The 20,026-nt window shown below is 53.1% G+C and overlaps 6 protein-coding genes across 6 annotated transcripts; 3 read left to right on the plus strand and 3 right to left on the minus strand.

The window, feature by feature from the left end:
• Positions 1-1,553: 1,553 nt before the first annotated feature.
• J4E79_002285 (uncharacterized protein) lies at positions 1,554-3,683 on the plus strand (the record flags this gene model as incomplete). The annotated part of the gene is made up of 4 exons (XM_049351185.1): positions 1,554-2,052; positions 2,109-2,273; positions 2,328-2,428; positions 2,481-3,683. 4 exons carry the CDS (start codon positions 1,554-1,556, stop codon positions 3,681-3,683), a joined length of 1,968 nt encoding a protein of 655 aa, XP_049213823.1.
• An 861-nt stretch (positions 3,684-4,544) lies between these two features.
• J4E79_002286 (uncharacterized protein) lies at positions 4,545-6,313 on the minus strand (the record flags this gene model as incomplete). The annotated part of the gene is made up of 4 exons (XM_049351186.1): positions 4,545-5,235; positions 5,296-5,876; positions 5,936-6,067; positions 6,134-6,313. 4 exons carry the CDS (start codon positions 6,311-6,313, stop codon positions 4,545-4,547), a joined length of 1,584 nt encoding a protein of 527 aa, XP_049213824.1.
• A 1,302-nt stretch (positions 6,314-7,615) lies between these two features.
• J4E79_002287 (uncharacterized protein) lies at positions 7,616-8,667 on the plus strand (the record flags this gene model as incomplete). The annotated part of the gene is made up of 2 exons (XM_049351187.1): positions 7,616-7,796; positions 7,892-8,667. The coding sequence occupies 2 exons, from the start codon at positions 7,616-7,618 to the stop codon at positions 8,665-8,667; spliced, it is 957 nt and encodes a 318-aa protein (XP_049213825.1).
• Positions 8,668-9,570: 903 nt separating this feature from the next.
• J4E79_002288 (uncharacterized protein) lies at positions 9,571-10,226 on the minus strand (the record flags this gene model as incomplete). Its single annotated transcript, XM_049351188.1, has 2 exons — positions 9,571-9,878; positions 9,935-10,226. The coding sequence occupies 2 exons, from the start codon at positions 10,224-10,226 to the stop codon at positions 9,571-9,573; spliced, it is 600 nt and encodes a 199-aa protein (XP_049213826.1).
• Positions 10,227-10,482: 256 nt separating this feature from the next.
• J4E79_002289 (uncharacterized protein) lies at positions 10,483-11,955 on the plus strand (the record flags this gene model as incomplete). The annotated part of the gene is made up of 1 exon (XM_049351189.1): positions 10,483-11,955. One exon carries the CDS (start codon positions 10,483-10,485, stop codon positions 11,953-11,955), a length of 1,473 nt encoding a protein of 490 aa, XP_049213827.1.
• Positions 11,956-15,521: 3,566 nt separating this feature from the next.
• J4E79_002290 (uncharacterized protein) lies at positions 15,522-17,958 on the minus strand (the record flags this gene model as incomplete). The annotated part of the gene is made up of 3 exons (XM_049351190.1): positions 15,522-16,034; positions 16,091-17,640; positions 17,694-17,958. The coding sequence occupies 3 exons, from the start codon at positions 17,956-17,958 to the stop codon at positions 15,522-15,524; spliced, it is 2,328 nt and encodes a 775-aa protein (XP_049213828.1).
• Between the last annotated feature and the right edge of the window lie 2,068 nt (positions 17,959-20,026).

Genomic DNA, 20,026 nt, shown 5'->3' on the forward strand with positions numbered 1-20,026 from the left:
CGTGGTATAAACTCCTGGGAATTTGCACTACGAAACATGCTATCCACTGATACAGAGACCTCAAGCACTCATGTGTATGCTTTGAAGTCGTTCCATGCATTTAGTGGTTGAACGCCATGAAGAGCGACAGATACACGACAATGAATGCTTGTGTTGTCGTTCGATTCCACAGCCATCCCCAGGCACAAATTTGCATCAAGCTCATGCTATCCTTCCCCCAGCGAGCACGCTGGTGGCGCTAGACACTTGTCGTGCTCATCACGAGTAAGGAGATAGACTGAGATACTCAGGTAGCCACAGTCCTCGCTTGTATGCGGAGTTCCCGCTTATTCTGCGCTGGTGTCCTTGGTGCGCGAAGACCCTTGTGAAGGCTTGTATACACACGATTCGGTGGAAATTCCAACGCATTAATGCAGCCATTATATAGCTTATTACCTTTTGGAATTGACTGGTACAAGAAGGCATGCCACGCGATCCTTCCAAACAGACCTCGGGAGCATGAGGTTGCGAGGATACTATGTTCACATGGGTTCTGTTTGACATCGATTTGAACCTTGCTGCCCGTCTCCAGAGCTTACCAGCCTTGCGTCTATCTTCGTCTTGTGGCTTGCTACTGCCGTCCCAAGGTCATGGTGCCGAATGCTTTTCCCGTGATCGCCCGTGGACACATGCGGCGGTGACCGGCGCGAGACGAGACCACCATGGTAAACAGCAGTTAGACTTAACAACGCACATTCTTTTCCGGTGTTTCCATCGATGGCCTAGATGTCGCTTTGCTAGTTAGTGTGCATTTGTCGTGGGGAAGCCTGGGCCCAGCGAGGCTGGAGAGGCTGCTGGCTCGGACCTTTTCTTTTAGTTCAGGCACGAGCCGCTCTGAGGCGCCAGCAAGCCACCAATAAAGGTAGCGATCCTCGCTTACCTCGATGTGTACACTTTCACCAGGGGAAAAAACTTAGTTTCACCTCCCTTGTGCTGCATTGGGTTGAACAACGATGAGGTAGTGCCAAAGTGAGGAAGGCTTCGGCAAGACTCTCAGAGCGCACGTGGTGAAATGCCGCCGCTAACATCGCTCACGCCCGAGTCCCCAGACAATCCTCCCGAGATCTCGGATTCATCGAGCGACATCTCGTCTCCCACGAGACTGCTGGACTCCGCATTCATTCTAGTCATCGCAAGCCCAAGTACTCATCTTACCCGATTGGGGACCTCTTTTCAGCCCTGCACTTCGAGGCCATGTCGAGCTATCGTTGGTCTGCGCTTGGCATCCTCGCCTATGTACACACCTCTACCGTCGCGCGAGTTTAGTCCCTTGTCCAATCTGCACATTCGAACGGGCTGAAAGAATCTGGGGACGAGGCTCGAAGAACTCAGCTCAGCATGATACTTCGAGACCAACGCCACAGATCTATCGCATCGGCAGCTCCGCTGGAGTGTGTCGTGAACCTCCAACATGAATAGCTATAAAGATTGTTTGTGCCCAGTTACAGAGGTACTCATCAGCAGCAATCGCCGACATCCTCTCCTCAGTCTTCTACTTCTCCCCTTCGTTCAACATGCGTTCGGTTCACGCTTTCGCGGCTTTGGCCATGACAGGCTGCGCAGCAGCACTTCCTCAATCGATACCTCTCGGTGAGGTCGCTGAGATACCCGCCGCGCCAATCACTGAGACTCCTCTTGGTGAGGGTGCCGGCACCAAGGTCGTTCCCTACTCTCCCGATGCTGTGGTTGCCGACACATTCGCTTCTGTCCTCGCGGATCCTGCATCTGCCGACAAGTCACTGAAGCGGAGAGGTTGGGACTGCTCAGAACAGCCTCTCGGAAAAGGACCAGTCCCAAGTCCCGACTCTCCGGAAGCTTTCCTTGCCATGGAAGAGATCTCGAAGGCTGCTACTGATGCCTCTACCCCGGCTGGATATGTGAGCAAGTTCAAGAACTTGAAGGGCAGCAACAATGCCGTAGCATATCTTGGTTACAAGACCTTGGATACCTACGACACCCAAGCCTGTGCCGACTCTTGCACTGAGAAGGAAGGATGCTCAGCGTTCAACATCTGTAAGTGTTACTCCTCGAAGCATTACCTAGTCATCTCTTACTAAGATTGTATACAGTCTACGAGAGGGACCCTTCTGTAGTTCCTGCCGATTCATGCTCCAACCCCGCTAGCACTACAGTCATCAAGTGTGTACTGTGGGGTAGCCCCGTGACGGCCGAAACAGCTGTCAACAGCGGACAGTGGCGCGCGGATTTCCACGTAGTCATTGCTGGATCAAACGGTATGTCCATTTATCTTTAGCATGGTTAAACCCCAACTTACTAACAGATTTCAGGCTATGACAGCGAGCGTGTGGTATCTGTAGACGGCTACAGCGGCGAATCTCTTGGAAACGTTGCCATCAACGCCCCAAACGACTGCAACGGTGACGATACTGTAAGCACTTCATAACCACCTCGTTCACATATAGCCGCTGACTCTTATCCAGTATATGGGCTACAAGCTCTTCAACGATGGCCAGCCCTTCGAACCCGCCCGTTGCGCCGCAGCATGCGAAGCCGAGACCAAGTGGAACGTCGAGCACCTCAACAGCCGCATGTTGTGCAAGTTCTTCAACACATACGTCCTGATGAAGAACGGCGAGCCCCAAGGCCAATACTGCTCCATGTACACCCAGAAATGGGCGAAGAGCGTGGCTGTCAACGATGGCCAGTACCGTGGAGACGACCACTACACGATTGCTTCCAGCTACTCCTACTCCAACACCGCCGATCCTGGAAAGCCTAAGCTTCCTTGCGATGTCGCCGCCGCCAAGTCCGCCATCATTGCTTCGTCGCTACAGCCGTTCTGCTCTACGTTTCTTGGATACACGACGCAGGTTTCGACTGTGATCGCCACGGAGTTTACCACTGTTCCTGCTACTACTGCTGTCAACACGATTACGCCCGTCACTACAACTACAACGACAGTCACTCAGGCTCCAAGGAAGCGCGGTGTTGCTGGTCCCGACACACCTGCTGGTCTCGCTGAGTTTGCTCCCAGTGCTGTCTCCGCAGCCTGCAGTCTGCAAGCTACCCCCATCACAGCAACCGCTACGACTTCTACTACTACTGTCGCGACGGTCAGCACTGGCACTGCATCAACAACCACCACTCTCCCTGTCCGTACTACCATCGTCACATCGGTGGTTGCAGCAGCGCCGACATGCACTGCCGGCGCCAACCTCATCAAAAACGGTGGCTTCGAACGTGGTCTGACGTCCTGGTCAACGGAGGTGTGGGGTAACCGGAATGCGCCGCCAATTTGGGGAACATCTATTGGTGGCTCCAGCGGCGGTTCCAGCGACGGTCACTCTTTTGAGGTCCGAGTTAACAAAGTAGAACCCCGCTTAGGCACCGGCATGATCCTGAGCCAGCCAGTCACCGGTCTGATTGTAGGTGTCACATATACCTTCTCCTACAAATACCTCGTCACAGACTCGCCATCTAGCTACATATTATGCTGGTTGGACTCGGAGAATACGAAGACGAAGACTATGACGAATGACGGGCGTGTCAACTCTTGGCTTACAGGACCCAACGGTAACGCACAGACGTTTGTGGCGACGAAAACATCGGGGGTCTTGCTTTGCTTATTCACTGCCGAAAATCCCCAGGTTTTCCGCATTGATGAGGTATTCCTAGGGTGCTAGAGAGACAGGATATTTTAGTACAATTCTTATTCAACTTCAAAATGTAAATTCTTTGAACAACTTCTTCAAGGCTCTTCTTCATTGTGGACACGGTGATGAATGTTTATAGTCCATATATGTGAGCCCAGCGCTGAACGAGCTCACCGTGCTAATACCGCTACATACACGACTACTGCAGCTTGAACAAGATGACCTTGAGAAACGATTTTCCGCTCTGGAAGCTAGCTAGCTATTATTGGGTATGTCAGACCTTAAGACGTACCGATTGCGAAAGCTTGACAACTGCTGGGCGGCGAGAAGGCATCAAAAGCATTTCATGGGAAGAATTTCTGGCGAAGGGTGCAGGAGCCTACTATTGGCAAGCTGCAACAACGACGTCTTCTCTCAAGAGACGATATCTTGTAATGATGACGATCTTCATGATGGGGCACATAAAAGCATATGTTGTACATTCGCGGCACTGGCGGAGACGGAGCATTTATAGTCGGTGGTATGAGAAACAAAGGGTGAATTTCAATATGGATCTATCTATGTAGATATAAGATTTAGTAAGATCGAAACTTTTGCGCAGTATCTGCAGTACCATTCTTGATACAAATAACGGACGCTGAAAGAAGATGTAATATGATAGAGGATACAGGGAAGTGAGCGGATATTATAAGGTGGTATGAAACGTTGGGCCAAATTCGTATCCTGTTCGAGCCAGAAGAAGATCAAGGGTAGCGGCCGTGATGGTATGTGGCCGTTTCGTCGTCAATGTATGTCTATGTTCGAATGCCGCGCTTCTGACGTTGGAAAAAGTGTGTGTCGTAACAGACGCTGTTGCTAGCGAGCGCGTAATGCGTAACGCGTACCACGTGATTACGCATATGCCGATTCAGTCCCCGCTTGCTCATGTGTCCATGGCTGAGGTCGCTCCACCATCATACCTGGATATGGTCGGGGAGATTGCTCTGGCGTAGGCAGCATCGGCCCAGTAGGGATCGGTGGACGAGCAGGCGACTTGGCAAAGAACTGCTCGAGCGTCTCGCCTCTCTCCAGAGCTTGGACCTGGCCTTGTCGGAACTCTTCCAGTACGGCTGATTCTACAGGTTTCGGGTCGAAGTACGTGTATGTTCTCGTGCCTTTGAGACCCGGAAGACCAGGCGCCTTGTACTCCGCAACGCCGTCCTCATATGTCTCATATGTAGAGACAAGACGCTTGCCACCACCTCCAGGGAGGTCGATGACGAAGGACGGCATCATGAAGCCGGATAGAGTTCCTCGGAGTTCCTTGTCGAGGTCGATGATTTTGCTGAGAGGTGTTCGGAGATCTTCGATTCCCTGTACCATATCACATTGATAAACGTAGTACGGTTGTATGTTGATGTTTGAGAGCTTCTTGATGAGGTCTGACAGCGGTCCGAAATCGTCATTGACGCCCTTCAGTAGAACGGACTGGTTGCGCACAATGACTCCATGCTTGAAAAGCTTGTTCGCAGCCAGCTCCGTTATCCACGTGATCTCGTTGGCGTGGTTGATGTGGGTATGAAGGCAGACTTGCTTGCCCATGCTGAAAGGTGCGCAGTTATATTAGCTTCATTATATGTAAGTGGGTAGACGAATGACTTACTCTCGACCTTTGTTAGATACTTCAATCAAGCTGTCGACCCATGGATCACTATCATCAAGTATGCGACCAGGAGCTACGGCCAGCCCCTTCGAAGCAAATCGGACCCGTTTGATGTGCGGAATGTTGAGTAGTCTCTCGCCAATCTCTTTGATGTGATCGGGCTGCAAAAAGTAGGCGTCACCGCCGGAAACAACAATGTCTTCGAGCGACTCATCGTTGGCGATATGGTCGAAGATGACTTCCCATCGCTTGCGACTGGGCTTTTGTGGTTTCTTCGATACGGTATCGGTGTTTCCTCCGACTGCGTAGGAGCGCGTACAGAAGCGACAGTAGACAGGGCAGATTGATGTGGCCAGGAACAAAGCTCTTCCAGGATATCGGTGGACTAACCCAGGGACGGGACTGTCTGCTTCTTCGTGCAAGGAGTCCAGTTCCATGTTCTTGTGATCGGGGATGATGCCGCTTCTGAGTGGGAGAAATTGCCGCCGGATAGGATCATCCACGGCGTTTTGCCAATCAACAAGCGAGAGTACGTGTGGTGTTAGGCGGATAGCCATGGGTGCCAGCTTGATAGCAGCGATCTGCATCCGTGTCAGCATCAACATGTGTATAAGGTGGTGCGAGCTGATGAGTTACGCACAGCATCCTCGATGAAATCGTTCTTCGTGCGAATCTTCCGGAGTTGATCATGCTGCGAGCGCAGTAGTTTGTCGGGCAAAGCTGTATTAAGGAACTGATAGAGCTTGTGCTTGTCGGAGACGGTATTGCGAAGCTAAGAAAGTCAATTTTGTATCTAATCGTGTATTATGGGGATCCAAAGAGATTTGTAGCGACGTACCTGCCATCTGTAAGATATGAATTCCTCATTGGAGACGTCCTTCCAAGGTTGAATATGATCCCAATAGGGCTTCTGAGCGGCCAAGGTCGATTCACTTTTGTGATGCGATAGTAGACGTGCTGCGTGAGTGAAGCCCGACCGGAAAGGTTGTCTCCCAGCCATGGTGCTTGGAACAAACATGCTTCGATACATGTCGGTAGGTGAATGTCACAAGAAGGAGGGACCTGGGAAGAAGGGCTGGGACGAAACCAAAGCTAGAAATAAATTTTCAAGAGTAGGGAACGTGTTTATCGAGCGCGTCACACCCGTTGCACAACCCGGTGGAAGGAGCTGTCGCTCGCCTCGTCGTCTAGGTAGGAGCGATATAGATGCTGTGCTACGACAGCAGCAAGAGCAACCGCTAAAGTGGGTCTTTTGCAATCTCAAAGAATTGGGCAGGCACGCTCGACTACCGCCAAGTTCAATTCGTTATCGGATGCAGGAGATCTCTAGGATGTGTTTGGGCATCGAGTTTGCTGAAGGCCATCCTTCATGACCTATTCGGGTGCAGCGCTACAGCGATTTAACGAATTCGGTGACATGTGGGTGAGGAGCAGTAACTGGCCATGGTCCGCATGGTGTGTATAGGGGTTATAGTGACGAAAACGCCCAGTGGAGAAAACATAGCACGGCGCCAGCACCAGAAGAATGGTGAATGACACTGACAGGGCATTCGTATCACAATATCGCTTGATACAGATTTCCCATGCGGCGGCCATCATGGGTCCCAGGATCAATCTGATAACTTTGAGTAATAGCTGGCAGGAGGCGAGGATGCGTATCGAAAAGGGGCTTACGAAGCACAGTAGTCCATCCTGTACTGGCTGGAACTGGGGACCGACATGCAAGAAAACCGCAGGTCTACAAGGATCGCTTCCATATCTCCTCCCATGGGCCCGATCCTCGGGTCAAGCCAGAGGCCCGGAAGCTGCAAGCGGCATGCATGTTAGTGGTACAGCAGGCGAATACTGCATTAGCTTTCCTCGTATGTTGAGTGGACATAGAAGATGCATCCGCGGAATCCTTTGGGCTGCAATGTTCGTAAGAGAGTCGTAAGCTAAAGCGACTCCACCAGAAGCAGGAGTGCTGGCCAGCCTAATCGGTCAAAGATGACCGGCAAATGGACATCACACGGCCCGTACCGCGCGTGTGACGGGCGATAGTGACCCAGGCTGTCGGGATGGCAAACTTCGCAATAGTGTTGCGATCGAGTGAGAGGTTAGCAAACGTCGGGAGTGGCAAGGAGACGCTCGGCATGTCGCCGTTCATGTGAAGAGGTGCAGATAGTGCCAGTGCTAGCGGGGAGATTCCGACGTTCCGTCGCGCCTTCCGCTAGTTTCGTGCCAAGCCATGACCTCAGCCCCTCCAAACAATAGTGAGGGCTGCGATCACGATTGATAACTACCGCGACAGCTCAACTCTCTACATCACCCCACCGCAGTCATGGCTGATTCTCCCGCTTCCGCGACTAGCGCGCTGCCCGGCGAGTCGCCCGCCCAGACCAAGGCCAGACTGCGCAGAGAGCGGCTGGCTGCCAAATCCGGCGCCTCACGTCTCCAGCAGATTACTGCTCTCCAGGGCGGCCCACCAAAGCCGCTCAGCGAACTCGAGAAAGACGTGCCAGGTAACGGCTCCTCCATTTCGAATACATTAGCCTCCACATAGTCCCCCCTAGCTCCGTCCTACAACAGCGTGAATGCACGGCTAATGGCATTCCAGTCAAACCCGCCTCCACCCCGTCCCAGTTTACACCCGCTGGGTCTGGCACGGCTACTCCAGATCCAGATGAGGTGGATATTTCGCAACACCACTACGCGCCGGCATCGCAGCCTCGTCTCCCCTCGCCATTCGCTTTCGAGGGTGGACAGCCCGGCCCATTCGGCCCCGGCCCAGGCACGGATGCGTCGCAGGATCCCATGATGGCCATGCTCCAGCAGATGATGGGCGCAGGCGCTGGCGGTATGCCTGGCATGCCCGGTGCCCCAGGTCAAGCTGGCGCACCACCAGGCGGCATGCCACCCGATCTCGCCAGTATGTTCTCGGCCATGCAGGGTGGTGCCGGGGCCTCTGAGCCGCTGCCAGAGCAATCCTCGGCGTGGATCTGGCGCTTAGTACACTCTGTCTTCTCGTTTGGCCTCGCCGTCTACATTGTCCTGCAAACACCATTTACTGGATCCAAGATGTCACGCGATAATGTGCTGGAGGATGACTGGGTCAGCCAATCGACCCCAGCGCAGAACTTTGCGCACTTCTTTTATCTCTTCGCGACTTTCGAGGTGGTCTTGCAGTCCTCGCGCTATTTCATCGAAAAGGGCCAATTACAGGGAAGCGGCATTCTCAGCACGGTCGCTGGCATCCTACCAGCACCGTATTCGGGCTATGTGAGGACTGTGGGCAGGTACAGCGTCATCTACAAAACAGTTGTGAGCGACGCCATGGTGATAGTATTCGTATTAGGCGCCACGAGCTGGTGGAGAGGTGCCGCTGCTGCATGAAGCGCTGCAATTTCTGGCATAAGTAGAATAATGGTATGACAGGCATCCTTGTACCCGCTTCCTCTTTGGTGCAGAGCTCCACTCAGTATTACCTAGGTGTGCTGTAACTCTCAAACAGCCAGTTAATATCTCGGCTCGATACCACAATCTGGGACAGACAAATGTCGCACCCATCTCAGTGTCCACGTGTGGGCAGGTTTTACGCGCACTATATCTCTGTACTTGCTCACCTCGGGCGACATCGCAACAACTCATCGACCACGGCCACTATTGCTTCCGCCTAGTGTATGCACGTCATACCTTGTTACACGCTCCACGAACCACTAATGCATCAAACTCCTCCCCATACATGGTAAACAGTTACACTGCGCAAGCTCTATGCACATCATTCCTCTGCGCTGCACGGAAGCTATGATTATTTTGATATCACGAGACCTGTAGATCTTTCCCAGGCGCGCGGAATTCCATCAATCATGCGCACATGGCAGCTAGCATTTGTTGGGCAGCCAGGGCCCGTCCTGCGGCTGCCAGCAGGAGTCCCTGGACAACACGCGTCGCTCAACAGCAAGACGCACTCGACATTTTCGTTTGTTCTCGCCTCCGGTGAATAGCGCACCCGTACACGCGTTACAGTTAAACCGCCATAGCCGTCCTGCGTACGTTTCACCGCCATGTTCGGCGAAAATTCCCGAATCTTGCAAATTGCCTTTGTGCATCATGCAATTTCGTCTCGAATTCCCATCACCACACGCTCCTGACCGGATGCGAGCTTCACGACCGTTGCTCCAGAGCTCTCGGGTATGCATACGAGTCATGTTCGAGACGTGGCGTCACCTTGCCCTTTCAGTTGATTCCACTGCGTTGGTCGACAGGGTCGCACACAGCGCCATACCCAAGGCCCCTTTACAGCAACTTGAGGTGCCCAGTAACCTGATCTATGACGCCCTTGGGTGCAGGACCGATACCCAGTACTGTCGCACTTCCACTCGCGATTTGTGTCCGTCCCGCATCGTGGATAATGTGTGCCACCAATCCTAGGCTCAGTGCCTGCGCCTGCAACAACTCTAACTCTTCTTCGCTCTTGACTTGTAATGCCACCTTGGCTTGTCCCATTCGCTCCCAGCGCTTTAGCAACGTCGATTCCGGTGCGTGTCGGAGGAAGTGCTTGTAGCAGGCTAATGTCGCGTGTCCGCATTGTGCGCCAATCTTGCCTGTCATATGATTAGACATCTTGTAAATGATAGAAATGTGTCAAGACTCGCAATACCTTTTGTCATGCCGAGATCTGTTCGTACTACTAATACCATCTTGCACTCCTCGTTGTGACCTGGGAACTCTGCAGGCGCACTGTCGTCGTCTTCATCGCTCGACTCGTCCTCTGAATCTTCCGAGTCTTCTGCCTTTTCTTTCTGCTCGGATTTCTTTGGTTGAGAGATTGGGCTGCCTCCGAGGAAGCCAAGTGACTTTGCTTGTCCGATCATGTAGCCTGTTACACCAGCGAGTATGGCGCATGCGGCTGCGATGTTTGCAGTAGAGGGTTGCTGGGGAGTGTCTGCCATGTGCGCGGTTTGACGTGGGATACAATGTATGAAGAACAGTAATTTTACAACAGAAGAGTTTCGGGTATTAGTGATTTATGAGAAAGAATTCAGGCGATTGGGAGAGTCATGAAGTTCCATGGCACTCCCGCCCGCAATTGTAGAGCTAGACGTCAGGCTGAGGGTCCGTGCTGGCAACATCTCGAATTTGCGGACTACCGAGCACGTCGCCCACTCCATCACGACAGCACCACAGCTGTCTCGGTCCTCTCTCACAATGCACGTCCGAAGTCAATTAATCTCCGGGCGCACCGCAGCCCAAGGATTGGCCCTTCGCCCGGCCCAGTCAACCTGCCGAACGTACGCGACGACGGCGCCCACTCCCGCAGTGAAGAACCCACTACAGCGACGACGCGGCGGTGATCTCGGCTCCCATCTTCCCATAAACATCATCCCAAAAGACGCATACATTCCCCCATACCCCTATGGCGCCCATCAGCTGTTCAAGCAGGCCAACAAGGGTCTCTACGGCGACCAGATGATACGCTTTGGCAACAATGTCTCCAAAGACACCGAAACGAAGACACGGCGCAACTGGAAGCCCAATGTGCTCTCCAAAAGTCTATACTCGGTCGCACTGAAGAAGAAGATAAAGCTGCGCATCACCGCCAAGGTTCTCAAGACCATGGATCGTGAGGGTGGGTTGGACGAATACCTGCTAAAGGACAATGTTGCACGCATCAAAGAGCTCGGACCTATGGGATGGGCACTACGATGGACACTGATGCAGAAGCCAGAAGTCATCGATCGGTTACGGGCAGAAGCTGCGGCTCTTGGCATAGACCAGGCCACAATCGACAAGCAATGGCCTACACCCCAAATGATCGCCGAGAACAAAGCTGCCCACGGTACGCTCTCCGAAAACATGCCCGACGGCGCACTCGAGAGCCTAGAGTTCATGGAGACGGAGGACCAAGAGATGTGGTCCGGAGAAGAAGTCAAAGACACAACCGACCCAAAGAAAAAAGGCCCAAGAGCGTACAAAGTGCGAGCCGATGCCGGCCTCGAGTACACCAAAGCAGTCAAGGCCGCGGAGCGTTACGTTTCCCGCGACGCCGTCGACAGCATAGAAGAGGGCCTCAAACTAGCCTTCATCCGAGCCAAAGAGCGCAAAGCAGAGAGACTCAGGAAGAAACAGATAGTGAACGAAGCAGGCATCACACAGCAAGACCTAGACGAAACTAGGTCGAAGTTCAACCTCCCAGACATCAGCGATAACGCCGCCAGGAGAATCACCTTCAACCAGCGGAGACGCAAAGAAATCGACGAAGCCGGCGGCATCGAGGCTTGGAGCAAGATCAAGAGCGCCGCTCACGACGCGAAGGTAGCAGAAGCAGGTGGCATCGAAGCCTACAATGCGAACAAGAAAGCCTACAATGCTGCTCTCATTGCGGAAGCGGAAACTGCGTCTACCAATGAGAACCTAGATCCCCAACGAAAGGCATACCTCGAAACGGCGCTGCTGAAGGCGGATCTCGCTATTAAGCACAGGCTTGCTGGTGGTGAGGAGGAATACGTTGAGTCGATTTTGGAGCTGTACAGCAATGGAGGTCTCCGCGCGACTGGTGGTGCTGGCGGTCTGAGTGAGATTTATCAGGCTGCGGAAGGGGAGAGGAGTGCTGGGGGTGATGCTTGGGGCGCTCTTGTTAATGAGAGTAAGAAGGGTGATGAAAGTCGGCCGCGCTCATGATCATGATGATGGTGGGGTTGGATGGAGGAGATGTTGATATGTACAGATATTGTTTGTATATTATGAACTTCGTAAGCTGCGTTAACGCTGCAGTTCTACCGCGGTCACATTCTTCATTGCTATCTCTTCCATGCATTTTTGCTTCGATTGCTTCCGTGGCTGCGCTTCATTTACGCCTCCATGTACTGACATCCCCACCAGCGACCCTCTGCTCAGGCCCCTCCTCTTATACGGGAAAACACTAACAGTCGATGCTCTCGTAATGAGTGACACTTCGACCAAGTGAGCGCGTATCGTAGTCACTTTCCGGTGTGGCTCACCCACGGATACTCGCAAGGCTGAGTGTTTGGCGTTGGCTGGGTCATTGGTGCGCTTCGCTCTTGCCCCTCGGAGCTGCAGGAAGGTGCGTGAGAGGCTGTGCTGGAGCCTGTGTTCTCAGTTTCTGCTCCTGCCGCGTTCCTTCCCGAATCACCACTCTCTTCGTCCTTCCAACGATACCAAGCGTTCTCGTTTCCACCCCACCTCAGCATTACGATCATATCCTGAGAGCAAGCGCTCTGAAGCGCTCTGGTCAGCAATTCGGAACTCGTTATCCCAAGGTTGTTTGCAGCCGCCTTGCCACACAGGACTTCCAAAATGGTTATTGGGAGCTTTGGGCAGAATCACGAGAAGATGCAAAACATGCTTAAAATACAAGCTGGATCCATGCTTTACACGCCTCTCTCGACATCATACTTCGATATAGCCCGGATACACGTAGTGCTAGAGACACCCGCCTTTGGAGTTTATCCAACTACGCAAGAGAAGCGCGACCGGTCTACTCATTACGCTAACTACAAGTGGGCCGAAAGGTCTAAGTCGGTCACATCCATTCCATTCAGTGGGGAAATCATGATACCAGATGGAGTGGTTTACTGTGAGCTGTCTCTAATCAGCTGCAGAATCCCCATTTCTTCGTGGGACCCGATCGCCTTACTCCATTTTCTTTTCAGAGAAGGCTACGTCAATGCGGAACTCGACTCTTCATTCGATGATTCGAGACGATCAGGTCACTTACCGCTCGAAAATATTCGAGTGATGTCCTCGTATACCGCCTCATCTCCCAACCCAAGATTCCTAACCCAACACCCTACTCCTCTCACTTCTGATGGCATTGCTGCTCCCCCTGCTCCCCCTGCCAATGGAGCTACTCCCCTTACTCCTCTTAGTTCTGGTGGCATTGCTGCTCCCCCTGACAGTGGAGCTACTTCCCCTACTCCTCTCGCTTCTGCAATAGGACGATCGGCATTGTCCCGATCCAAGTCCATGCGAAGCTTCGTAACGGCTCGTAGTCAGATGTCCACTGTCAGTACGAGGTCATCACATGGTAACTCTGCTTTCTTCTCAGTGCTCGGGGTTGATTCGGCCTCGATGATGAGAACCATCCGCGAGGATGAAACGCCCAGTTCTGGACTTTCTGCACGGCTTGCACAGATCCATAACGACTACTACACCACGCTTCATCATCAGGAAATCATCCAGCCTTTTGAAAAAGAGCTCAATTGGTCAGGAAAGGGCCAGCACGTTGCCTTCGAGCCCAAGGCCGAGATTCCGCTGTTCTCTATATCCCTTTTGGGATCCTCCCATACCGCAACAGTCGACAAGGTCATCTGTCGTCGGATAGCTCTCGCAAGAAAAACGATGGAATGCAACGGGAGATGGACCGTCGCCGATGCTTTACGCGAGGTCCGTCACTTACAGAACCTCCGCCATTTTCACGTCGTTCAGCTAGTGGGGACGTTTCTCCAAGGTCGCATGTTTTCGATCCTGATGTATCCCGTTGCAGATTCTCATCTGGGAACTTTTCTACAGGAAACGCTAGACATGCCCTCTTCAGAACAGCCAGCGATCAGGATTCGTCAACAGTTCCTGGCTTCGGTCTTACCTTGTCTTACTTCTGCTCTTGCCTTTGTTCACAAGAACACTACAAAGCATATGGATATCAAGCCCCAAAACATACTTATCAGAAACGCAAATTTCAACGGCGGGAAAGCGGATTGGCGTGTTTATCTCGCCGACTTTGGACTCTCGCGTAATTTCGCTTCGCAAGATCACAGCCAAACCGATGGACCGACATCACGCACACCTCGCTACTGTTCGCCAGAAGTGTATAACGACGAACCGCGAGGCCGAGCCGCAGACATATTCTCCCTTGGATGTGTCTTCTTGGAGATCAGCTGTGTCATCGCTGGAACAGACCCCCAAGACTTTGCTGTCGCACGACGTGGTGCCAGCAGTGATGAATCGTTCCACGCGAATATAGACAGGGTGGTTGTGTGGACGCAGACATTTCTGTATGGAAGATTTTCGTCTATGCTCAGTCGTAGCCAAAGTGATACCCTTCTAATCAAGGCAATTGTTGAGCTACTGACCAGTATGGTGAGGCGAGACCCTGGGGAGAGGCCTACAGCAACAGAGGTCTACAACCACATCACCAACTTTCCTCGATCCATAATCCCGATCAACTCTTGCTGCTCTTTACCTCCAGAGCCATATGAGCGTTATAAGCATCCCGGTTTGTCGGCCAAGAAGGTGATTTTCACGTTATAGGGATCGATTCGCTGGCCTGGCGGAAGTCATAAGTGTTGCAGGGAGTGCGAAAAAAGGTCACAGGCATTGAGTTGGACGCACGTACTTCTTCTTTTTCCAGTGCTTAGAATATCAAGTCAGGTCAATTCAAGAGTCCGTTTCAAATGTGTATTGACTTTGTGTAAGACGGCAAGGTTATTATCGCCCTGGCCATGATGTCGCGACATGGCTCTACGAGGACGACAGTCTAAACGCGTGCTACCGCATTATGATTGCAGAAGTCGCAAGTGATACAACAGGAATAATGAGCCGTGGCAGGGTAGATTCACTATATGTGATGGCCTTGCAGAAGACCCATACCAATCTCCACTCACAGCATAACAAACAGCAAGTTGAAGTCATAACGTCTTGAATTCCGTATAAAAATGAATCTCAACATCAACATATCTCGCCTATGCACTGAACGGGGCCGTATAATCATCTGACTAGGCCCCCATCTTTCCAAACAAAGACCAAAAAAATAGCCACCAAAAAAGGGCCCCTAACAAGACCACTTCTTTCTTTCCCTTCTTGAAGCTGCGTTCTATACAGCCTTTACTTCCACTCCATCGTCGATAATGTACAAGAACGAATTATGTAACCTACGAAAGGGTAGGTAAAATGGAACAGGAGACACAATGTGATAACCAAGCAGTAGTAACAACAACAGCAAAGATTACGCCCCCAGACGCCAGCAAAAGTCTCAGAAGCCAACGCAAAGCAAAAGCAAAGCAGGAAAGATCCACCCGAGTTGAAATGGGGTAATAGTGTGGAGATCTAACGCCAAGGGAGAAAGACTTGTGAAAGACAAGAAGAGCACGATATGAGAATCGAGACTGAGAGTGTGAGAGAGATTCAAACGCCGCGCTATACAAGAGATAGAGATGCGAAGAAAGCGGAACGAGGCATCGCATAGAGGCACCGGCAAGGAGGGAAGGCAGGTGGACAAGCGATGGAGGCTATTGGCCTGCCTTCATCCTCTTGTTACCCCCGACTCTTGGGCTTTGCTTGACCTTGGGCGCGCCGTTCATCTCTCCGCCACCGTCATCGTTTTCCATTTTGGCTGTACTCCGCCGCCGCTTGTTGTTCATCATGTTGGGAGACGTGTTCGAGCTCATGGTGTGCGAGCTTGTGCTCTGTTGTTTCATCATGGGCTGCGAGTTGGGCGACGGTGTGTGCTGGAAGTGAGGTGAACCGCCCATTGATCCATTGGGAAGCAGGGAATTCTGCATTGCGGGTGACATGAACATCTGACCGGGTTGGCCAGGCCCTGGTCGCGGCCCGGGTTGCATGTTGGGTGGCATGCCTTGTCCTTGCTGTGGCCCTTGGTTCGGGTGTTGCGGGCCTTGCAGAGCGCCCTGGCTATTCGACATGTTGTTGTTCCATGACTCCAACGCTTCGCTTGGCTTCATATGGGGATTTTCGAGGTAGTGCACCATTAAGCTGGACATGTGGTTCATTGGCTCGTAAATCTAGAAACTGATGTCAGTGTCAATGCCGAGGAGGGAAATGTGCAGAAGATTCTTACCTCGAGATAGCTTTGCAAGCCGTGCGGCAAGCCATAGTCTGTAGTACTAGCGCTGATCAATTTGTTGATAGGCAGATAGGCCTCTGGTGGTTCTGGCATGGTTCGTTGCTGTTGTGCTTGCTTCTTGTTCTTCATGCGTGGCGATTGGTTGGGGTTCAGTTGGTTCGGTGATGGTTGGACAAACATTTGCTTCAGCGCATTGAGCGGTATGAATTGCTCATGAGACGCTCCTTCGAACACCAACCACTCCATCTTGTCTGAGCCAGACCAGAATGCAGTCAACTTGCCTTGGTAGACAACCTGACAAGAGTTCTTGTATGTGTATATGAACTTCGCTCGCTCGCAAGTCACTTTGAGCTCACCATTTGAGGTCTTCTCGGCCGCCCCGTCTAGAGTTATTTGCAAGTTGGTGACGTCGGTGTTAAAAAGGGTGTAGAAGTACCGCGGCAAAGCAGCATACACGATCTCGAACTGCTTCGTTCTCTCTGTACTTGAGGAGCAGACGACGTGGACAAAAGACCCAGACTCGGCGAAGAACCTATCCACGAAGGCCTGCCACCACTCAATGTTGTTGTTCGAGGCATTGAAGTTCCCTATTTGCTCCACAAAGTTCAGCAGCTTAAGCGTCCCTTGGCCTGAGGATACGCTCTGTGCTTGTTTCTGCTGCATCATGGCCATTTGACGGGCTTGATTTTGGGCAGCGTTCGCTTGCGCCTGTGCCTGCGCTTGCTGTACTAGTGCCGGATTCCGTTGTACCTGACCTTGGTTCTGGGCCTGCTGGTTCGCTTGTTGAGGTAGATTTGGCGGCTGAGACGGAGCTGGCGTCTGCTGTTGTGGCACTGGACCTGATTGTGGTGGCTGGGATGACTGTTGCTGTTGCTGCTGTTGTTGTGCCTGTTGTTGCGCCTGCTGCTGTGCCTGTTGCTGTGCTTGTTGTTGAGCCTGCTGTTGCGCCTGCTGCTGCTGTTGTTGTTGAGCCTGTTGTTGCTGCTGCTGTTGGTGTGCCTGTTGCTGTTGTTGTTGCTGTGACGGGGGCGGTGGTTGTGGTTGCTGTTGGGGTGTAGGTTGAGGAGCCGGCGAAGATTGTCCCTGGTGACTCCCTATCGCGGATGGAGGGCGAAGAGGCCCTTGCTGGGGCTGGGTGGTTGGCGGCGGTCCCTGATTCCCTGCCTGGCTGTGGTTGCTCGACTGAGACTGCGCATGTTGCATCGCAATCGCTTGTTGCTGCGCCTGCATTTGCTGATGCTGTTGAGCTTGTTGATGGGCTGCTTGGGCCATGGCAGCCTGGTGCTGCGGGCCTCCGGGTTGCTGGCCCATCTGCTGCTGTTGCTGGAGCAAGTGGGGAGGAAGATTGACGAACGGTCCTTGCCCCATTTGTCCATTTCTCATTGCTTGTAGCTGCTGTGCTTGTGCCTGGTTCAAGTTTGCCATGGGATTCTGGAACCCCATTCCCATGCCGCCCTGCTGGTGGGCAAGCATGGCCTGTTGTTGCTGACGGTGCATGAAGGCCTGTTGGGCAGTTCTCTGCTGTTGCATCATTGCAGGGTTCACTATCGATTCTGTTAGCCAATGCTCTGCCATGGTACGGAGCGGTGGTACTCACTCATCTGGTGCTGCTGTTGCTGCTGGAACATGTGCTGCTGCGGCTGTAGGTGCGAGAGGGCATGCGCATTGGCACCCATGCCCGGCTGCATGCCCATCATGGGCCCTGCCTGACTGACGGGGCCATTGGGACCGGAAACGTGCTGCATGCCGGGCTGCATTCCAGGCTGTCCTGGGTGTGGGCCTGGGCCGCCCATGCCTGGGTGCGCGTGCTGCATGCCCTGGGGTTGCATGCCCCCATTGTGTGGATAGCTCGTTGTCATCATCTTGCCGGCTCTTCAGTGCGGGCTGTGGCCTCGCGGACGCGGGAATGGATCAGGTAGAAGGGATGCGACAGGTGTCGAGATTAGAAGACGGGTCCGCGTGATGCGAAGAACGACCGAGTCGGCGACGAGACAGGCGGAGCAATGCTACAGCGTCCAAGTCATGCGTGCGCGGAAATTCGCGTCGATGCCAATGGGAACTGAAGAGTGCTGGGTGGTCGCGATGGAAAGTCGAAGTGCGGTCCGGTGTGGCCGATATGGGAGGCTGAGGAAGTGCCCGCGCAGAAGTCGCGATGGGCGCGATGAGGCCGGCAGGCGGCACTTGCCGGTTACAGGAAAAAGGGCGAGGGTCACGGAGGACGTCGCGCAAAGAGCAGCGCGATACTCACAGGAGCGGCGATGGGGTGGTGAGGTGTGCAGCCACGTCTGGCGCGGTGTCGTGTCGGGTGATATCGTGTCGCATCCGTCCCGCCAGCAGAGCGGTGGAGTGGGAACGTGAGATGGGCCGTCTGGGGGGCAGCAGAGGCAGTGCGGCGAACGTGTCTAGAGATGCCGTGCTATGCGACGATGGGTCCGGTGCGAGTATAGATCCAGGGCCAGGGACGGTGCCAGGGACGCGGGCGTCAGTGGTGGAGTTCTCGTGTGGTGAGAGGTGATGGGCGCATGGCCCTCTCCGAAGATCAGCGCAGGTTAGGGGGCCGTTTCGGTATCGCGCGAAAAGCTGCGTGGCTGGGCTGCCCAATCTATCCCGACTCCAACTCACGCTCAATATGCACCGCGCAGCAGAGGGACAACGCGCTCGACGGCTGATCAATTATGCTGCACTCGGGCGGGCGCTCTCTGCAGTCTCTTGCGACCACGCTGACCTGCCTTGCTGATGCTTGCTGGCCGGATGACGATTCCAAATAATGCCCTTGCCCGTTCCGGCGTGCACGTGATGAGAGAAATCTTGGCGGCGCGCTAGCTCGGCGCTCTACTTTTCTTCGACCGCGTCTCTGGTTTTCTCTCGACAACCACCTCACTCTGCATGTCTTGAAGACTGCGAACAACCACTGGCTTCGGACCGCTTCATGCGATTTCGTGAAGGCCCGAAGCCAGCCCTCCCTATAACGTAAGTCGACTCCTTTTTTCTTTGCTTTTGTGGAAAGATTATACCTTCAGCAACTTCTTTTCCTTACCGATTCGACCTTGAAGAAAACAGCGCTGTTCGGGTGCCCTTCGCCGGGCGCCTGCTACTTGCCAGTACTGTCGTCTGACCTCCATCACTACCGCGACCGTTTTAGCAATTTTTGCACGTCAGACTGCTAACATTGCTCAGTACAGTAATACTCGCTTCCTCTCATCGCCGCGCACCTTTTTGCACTTTGCCGCCCCGTGCGCACTCGCAATAGATCGAGATTTTCACAACACTATACTAGTCCTGTGAGGACTGCACTGCTACACGTGCGCGCAATGCAGACTCAAACAGTCCTGCTGCGCAACGTCATGGGCATGCACACGTACGCGCGTCACTTGACTGCTAACACCAGCTACATGGCGTGTGTAGTATGATCAAAGGTCAGTCCCTCTTGTCTTCACACTCCTCCTCCCTTTGGGGATGATGAAACATTTCCACATTCGCAGTTTCCACGCTAGCCATCAATCGAACCTAAGACCGATGGACAATGAGCGCGAATACCTTCCTTGGATGTCTGACCCCTCACCTACTCTGTCCCGTCATTGCTGAGATTTTCGCTTTGCAATTACTGACAAGTTCAAACAGATTTGCGATCACCGTTCCGCTGTGGTAGCGAGCACCTGGTTAGGCCCATTGGTCGGCGATACTGCTGGAAATGGTGGCATGTCTCGATCTAGATAGTGTGACACGATATATAGCAAATGAATACCATGAGTTGCGAACATTACATTTCCATGTTCTTCCGTGAATCTCGCACTCTGTTCATAGCTGCTGAGCTCCGCCTAACCCCAGGATTCTGTCTACTTGGTACTTGATTTGACATGAAGACTTGTCCCGATGCGCAGTATGGAAACAAGCCCAGACTGCAACTCATGTTCAATTCATGCGAAATCG

The sequence above is a fragment of the Alternaria viburni genome (assembly GCF_023758015.1).
Source record: "Alternaria viburni strain BMP 2772 chromosome Unknown scaffold_4, whole genome shotgun sequence".
Taxonomy (NCBI): domain Eukaryota; kingdom Fungi; phylum Ascomycota; class Dothideomycetes; order Pleosporales; family Pleosporaceae; genus Alternaria; species Alternaria viburni.